At 33.9% G+C, this 7,134-nt stretch overlaps 1 protein-coding gene across 40 annotated transcripts in view; it reads left to right on the top strand.

The window, feature by feature from the left end:
• mapta (microtubule-associated protein tau a) overlaps positions 1-7,134 on the top strand; it is a 39,487-nt gene that overhangs the window by 28,228 nt on the left and 4,125 nt on the right. For 37 of the 40 annotated variants that reach the window (XM_034859646.1, XM_034859639.1, XM_034859632.1 and 34 more), the window contains 2 exons: positions 1,191-1,272; positions 2,655-2,761. In XM_034859646.1, the coding sequence (XP_034715537.1) occupies positions 1,191-1,272; positions 2,655-2,761 (189 nt within the window). Of the gene's footprint in view, positions 1-1,190; positions 1,273-2,654; positions 2,762-4,566; positions 4,718-7,134 lie in introns of all 40 variants that reach the window. The other 3 variants (XM_034859622.1, XM_034859607.1, XM_034859610.1) reach the window with 1 other exon arrangement.

Here is a 7,134-nt window from a genome sequence, read left to right as displayed (position 1 = left end):
CCCTACAGGTTTCTCTATAGAGCCCAGTCCCCCTACAGGTTTCTCTATAGAGCCCGGTCCCCCTACAGCCCCCCCTACAGGTTTCTCTACAGAGCCCCCCTAAATTCGTTACATTGCGAGACCGATACTTCCTGGCGCTGAGGCCGGTGGCTTTGCCGGCTGAAAGTTGCCGGGCCGGTTAGGGGGGAGCAAGACCACCATTCAACTCGAATAAAAGTCACACAACCATTACAATGACGCTGAAATTGTTCAGCTAAGGTAAATTAAGCTTAAAAAACGTCATAGTTACATTTAAACGTGAACACGTCCCTTCCGAGCCGATTTTGCCCCGCCCACGTTGATTGTGATTGGTTCAATGAAACACCAATGAACCAGAGCCTGTTTTCCTCCCATCCACAAATCCTGAGTGGAGTAGCCAGACCCTCCTCTAGATCGCTGTGCAGGAGGGTCTACTCCGACCCCCTACTCCAGACTACTGCCCAGAAACAAAGAGTCCCTGTCCAGACGGGGCCTGTTGGGATGAGCTCCGAGATGACCTCAGCGCAGAGACTGAGCGCTTTGTGCAACGAGACAATCGCCGTGACAACAGAGACGAGTCTTTGTGACGCACGGTTAAGAAATATGGATTAAACCACAATCAGCATGAGGGGTGCATGTTCGACTTAGGGGTGTAACGATGCATTATGGGTCGGTTGGATGAATATGTGTAAAGATATAAAGAGATCAATTCCTCTTGATTTAGTTGTTTTGGGAATGGTGGGATTTGTGTTACTTTTGTGTACTTTTGCTGAGAGGACACATCTGTTGTGTTGCTCAGTTTGTAGAAATCAAGCGATATTTTTCATTCATGAGTTTGCAGCTCATTCTGTGAACTTAAAATCGTGAATCAAACCGTGAGATGGGTTACATCCCTAGTTAACACCTTAAAAACAAGAAAATGGATAATTTTTCCCAGATTCCAGTCTGAGACTTTACTACCTAACCCAGTGTGTCTTCACGTGTGTGGCTCAGTGTGTTGTTGTGATGTGTGTTTCCTCCCTGGTAACAGTAGAAGAAGAAGACTAACAGGCCAGCGTCTAGCATCACTTCCTCTGTGGTTGCGTGGAAACGGAGAGTTTTGAGTGACGTGTCTTTAAACCTTACATTTCCAACTGCATGTGTCTGCTTCTCTTGTTTTGTCGCCTTCGCAGGTTCAGATCGTGCACAAAAAGATCGATCTGACCAACGTTCAGTCCAAATGTGGATCCAAAGTCAACATTCGTCATAAGCCAGGTACATTTGCAGTATGAAGAATGCAGAACAAGTACTTTGAGTTGTCCTTGGGTCAAATTTGACCCGTTTTCAAAGTTTTTCATATCAGAAATATGGGTTTCTTTCAACCAAATTGCCCAAAAATAACATGGATGTACGTTGTATGGAACCCATAAAACATTCTTCGCAGGTAAAATTAATTATTACGGCCATTGGATGTGTTTTTTTTTTTATAGCATTTACAGAAAAAATGAAATGGTTTTACATAAAAAAGTGATCCACTCATCATCCTCTGACTAATAGTCCAAATATTTGATCTTTTCTGTGTTTGCAGTAACCTACAAAATTAAGGTATAAAGTCATTTAAATTAGGTTCATTGACGAGGAATTTAGAAACCTTTGAAGGCTTAAATCTGACAGGATTGTTCTCATTGGTTAGTAATCATCTGGGCGGCAGCCACTAGGCACTGTAGCTTTAAGTACAATTTAAGTGTTTTTTATATACAAAAATATACATATACATGTTCACACTGTTGTATTAGTGCTTTCACTTAAAGATTATTGGGTTGTGTTGGGCTGGGTTAGTTCAGTTGGTAGAGCAGTGTAACATATTTTGAGGTTTTATTCCTTGATGCAGAAGGTTTGCTGCATGTTTCCCTCCTTCTGTCCACTCTCAGATCTGCCTGTCATATTCATTAAAGGCAGAAAAATAGAAGAGATTTAACCCTCATGATGTCCTCGGGTCAGATTGACCCGTTTTCCTATATCAATGTTCTTTTTAATTCCCCAAAATAACATGATTGATTCCCCAAAACGCACTTTGCCAAGTACAAATCTCCACTTTCATTAATTTTGGGGCGTCTTATTCAATTTTATAGCATTTGAAAAAACATGTTAGTGTTTTTGAAATAGTATTGAGTAAAAGTTGACATATTCCAGTCTGTGATTATCAACAACATCCATTCCTTTAATTTTAGTCTCAATAATTCCTAATTTCTGCTTTTCTAACTCAAACACTAGGTATAATTTCCTATAAATGAAGTTTATTGACCATAAATTCCAACAATAACTGTAAAACTAAAGTTAATAAGTTAGTGTTATGTAGTGTTGAAAACATCAAAATAAGTGACAAAAGGGAGAGGGTGTTGAAGAAATAGACAAAAAGGGAAGAAAAAGTTAAAAACATTGATATTAAACGTCAACAAAAAGGTTGATTTTTAAAAAAAGTTTTGACAGTAAGTCAACACAAGGGTTAAAGATGTCCTCCATCTCTGGTCTCATACTTTAATTTAGTTTGGTTTTATGTTACTTCTTCTCATCCAAATTTTGAGAAAAAATTTAGTTTTTATATGCATTTATTCAACGTGTTCATAATGTTGCTATACATTCTGTTTTTTTTTCAGGTGGTGGAAACATCGAGATAAAAAATGAGAAGCTGGAGTTTAAAGTTCAGTCTAAGATCGGCTCGCTGGACAACATCGGCCACGTCCCCGGGGGGGGGCAGAGAAGGGTAAAAACATCCCTCGCTCAACCGAACTCCGCCTTATAAACTCTAGATTAAGTCTTTATCATTATTAGTGCTGTTGCTCTTCTTCATAATATCATGTCCTGCCATAGCTGCTGATTGCACGGCCGTTTAATCTGCACACATGGAGAGTTCACTTGTCCTTATTTTATTTTGAAAAACCAGTTTTCACTCTTAATAATGACCTGAAGTACCTGAACGCAGCACGAGTAATGGATCCTTCAGAGACATTTGTATATAGTAATTAAAATTAAGATATATATATAGTGTATAATAGATAGATATATGTAAGTATGAAAAAGCATCTGTAGTAGTCTTTGTTGTGAAGATAAGTTATTATAAAAAAAGCCATAATATTTGTGTCAAGTATTTATTTTTATAATATATTTTTATTTAACATATTTAAAAAACATGTATAATTTTCTTATAATTTATAATAACATTATTATGTAAAGCAAGTTGGAATCAGAGTCAAATTTATTGCCACATACAAGGAATTGGACTTAGTGATTTTGTCACAATAAACATAATAAGTGAAAAGAAAAACAACAGCAGCAAGTTAAGAAACTTAACTAGGAAACAACAACAAAAACTAACAATAACATATATGTAAAAATGTCTGTCTAAAATAGAAAAGAGGTGTGAAAATGTTTAAAAGAAAGAAAATTGAAGAAAAAAATATTCAATGGAGTGGGCAAATGTTCACAATATGAAGAATATAAAACAACAATTTTCTAGATGGATTTACATTTGTAGAAATAGAATGAACAGCTTTTTGTGGCATTTTTAGTCCTTTATACAATAGGACAGCTTTAGTCATGAAAGGGGGGTCAACATGCAGCAAAGGGCCACGGGTCGGAATCGAACCTGCAGCCTCTGTATATATGTGAGTGCACGCTCTACCAGGTGAGCTACCCGAGAGGAACGAGCAGTTTGGGTTAGTCGGCTGGTCGGCCTCCCCTATAGAAACCAACCCTATGTTGTTTGTCTGCACCAGATTTCACCCAAAAACCTGAACATTTCCGGAGCTAATTCTTGATTTTGTTGCAGCGTTCACCAACTAGACTTTTTGTGAACCCCCATACACACCATGTTATCTTAGATTTTAAAGGTTAAGTCATCGACACTTACATTTCAAAGGGTTTCACACACAGAAGCGGCCATTTTAACGGCTGAGTCATTCATCTCCCATCTTTTCCTTCCTCAACCCTTATGTTGTCTTCCCATCAACCATCATCTTTTTGGTGCTTTTTCCAATGTTTTTGCTGTTTTTTTTCCTACATTTGCTTTTAAATTTATAACCTAATTTTTACAAATTATTATATTACTTTATTTTATTACAAATTATAGTAAATTTTAATTAATTATACAAAAACAATTTCAGCGTTTCTTTCTCCGTTTTTGTCATTTCTTCCAATGTTTTGGTCACTTTTTTATCAAGCCATAAAATTCAATAAAACAAAGTAATCAGTCATTTTACTTGAGGAACATCGTACGGCATCCATGTTATTTTTAGGTCATTTGGTTGAAGGAAAGCCAAGTTCCTGATATAAAAAATAAAAAAAACTGGTCAAATTGAACCTGAGGACAACACAAGGGTTAAGTTTGTTGCTTTTCTTCCTGTTTTGTTCTTCTCCATCCAGTTAATTTGATCATTTTATAAGTTATTGATTTGTTGTCATTGTCTTGTGTTTCTTCATGGTTGAGTTGCCCTTTGATTTCTGTTGATGCCATCACGTGTCTTTGTGTTGCATGCCCGTTTCATTCCCTCTGCTGGGGCTCCTCTGTAGAGGGACAAGGGGAAGGAAGCCGAAGGGAGTCCCTCAGACAGCCCCTCAATCCCCTCCCCCGCTGCCACCCCCCCTCAGTCACCTCTGACTGTCCCTTCAGCACCCGTCACACCCATCTTGACGAACCCCCACATAAAGATTGAGGACTCTCGTAAGTACTCAGAAGCCATGCGTTGTCTGCTGCTTCAAACAGAAGCACAATTACTTTTTTGGGGAGTTGGGGGAGTCTTATGGCCTTTTAGGATTTTTTGACATACTGTACTATACTCTGACTTTTGTTCCACATACTATACTATGACTTTTTTACGACTTTAATTCAACCTACCAAATTATGAGTTATTATTATTATTATTATTATTATTATTATTATTATTATTATTAAGTATAATATGTCAAAAAACTTCATAGTATAGTATGTTGAAAAAAGTAAAAAAAGAGTCATAGTATAGTATGTCGAAAAAAGTCATAGTATAATATGTCGATAAAAACGTCATAGTATAGTATGTGAAAAAAAGTTCATAGTATGGTATGTTGAATAATAATATGTCAAAAAAGTCCTAGTATAATATGTTAAAAAAAAACGTCATGGTATAATATGTTGAGAAAAAACATCATGGTATAATATGTTAAAAAAAACGTCATGGTATAATATGTTGAATAAAAACATCATGGTATAATATGTTGAAAAAAAACGTCATGGTATAATATGTTGAAAAAAAACGTTATGGTATAATATGTTGAAAAAAGTCATAAAATGCCATAGTATTGTATGTAAAAAAAAAAGTAATAGTATAGTATGTCAAAAAAACGTCAAGTATAATATGTCGAAAATAAATATCATAGTATAGTATGTCAAAAAAAATTCATAGTATAGTACGTCAAAAAAAAGTCCTAGTATAATATGTCAAAAAAAGTCCCAGTACAATATCCGGAAAAAAGTCATAAAAAGTCATAGTATAGTATGACAAAAAAACGTCAAGTATGATATGTCAAAAAAAACTCATAGTATAGTATGTCGAAAAAACGTCATAGGTTAGTATGTCAAAAAAAATTCATATTATGGTAAGTTGAAAAAAAGTCATACGTAGTATAATATGTAAAAAAAAGTCATAATATAGTATGTCGAAAAAAAGTCATAGTATAATATGTTGAAAAAAGTCATAAAAAGTCATGGTATAATATGTCAAAAAAACTTCATAGTGTAATGTGTTGAAAGAAGTTCATAGGTCAGTATGCCGAAAAAAAGTCATAGTATAGTATGTCGAAAAAACGTCATGTATAGTATGTTGAAAAAAATCATAGTATAATATGTCGAAAAAACGTCATGTATAGTATGTTGAAAAAAGTCATAGTATAGTATGTCAAAAAAATTCATAGTATGGTAAGTTGAAAAAAAGTCATAGTATAGTTTGTCAAAAAAATGTCCTTGTATAATATGTCGAAAAAAAGTCATAAAAAGTCATAGTATAGTATGTCGAAAAAACGTCATAGTATAGTATGAAAAAAAAATTCATATTATAGTATGTCGAAAAAAAGTCATTGTATAATATGTTGAAAAAAGTCATAAAAAGTCATAGTTAGGATGTCGAAAAAACGTCAAGTATAATATGTCAAAAAAACTTCATAGTATAATGTGTCGAAAGAAGTTCATAGGTTAGTATGTCCAAAAAAACGTCATATGTCAGTATGCCGAAAAAAATTCATAGTATAGTATGTTGAAAAAAAGTCATTGTATAATATGTTGAAAAAAGTCATAAAAAGTCATAGTATAGTACATTGAAAAAAGTCATATTATAGTAGGCCTATGTCGCAAAAAAGTCATAGTATAATATGTCGAAAAAACGTCATGTATAGTATGTTGAAAAAAGTCATAAAAAGTCATGGCATAGTATGTCGAAAAAAAGTCATAGTATAGTATGTTGAAAAAAGTTCATAGTATGGTATGTTGAATAATAATATGTCAAAAAAAGATCCTAGTATAATAGCTGGAAAAAAAACGTCATGGTATAATATGTTGAAAAAAAACGTCATGGTATAATATGTTGAAAAAAGTCATAAAATGCCATAGTATTGTATGTCAAAAAACGTCAAGTATAATATGTCGAAAAAAATATCATAGTATAGTATGCCGAAAAAATTCATAGTATAGTACGTCGAAAAAAAGTCCTAGTATAATATGTCAAAAAAAGTCCTAATACAATATCTGGAAAAAAGTCATAAAAGGTCATAGTATAGTATGTCCAAAAAACGTCAAGTATGATATGTCAAAAAAACTTCATAGGTTAGTATGTCGAAGAAAAATTCATAGTATAGTATGTCAAAAAAAAATCATAGTATGGTAAGTTGAAAAAAAGTCATAGTATAATATATAAAAAAAAGTCATAAAAAGTCATAATATAGTATGTCGAAAGAAAGTCATAGTATAATATGTTGAAAAAAGTCATAAAAAGTCATAGTTTAGTGTGTCGAAAAAACGTCACGTATAATATATCAAAAAAACGTCATAGTATAATGTGTCGAAAGAAGTTCATAGGTTAGTATGTCCAAAAAACGTCATAGGTCAGAATG

The sequence above is a fragment of the Etheostoma cragini genome, chromosome 21 (assembly GCF_013103735.1).
Source record: "Etheostoma cragini isolate CJK2018 chromosome 21, CSU_Ecrag_1.0, whole genome shotgun sequence".
NCBI lineage: Eukaryota > Metazoa > Chordata > Actinopteri > Perciformes > Percidae > Etheostoma > Etheostoma cragini.
This window is presented reverse-complemented; position numbering and strand designations above follow the sequence as displayed.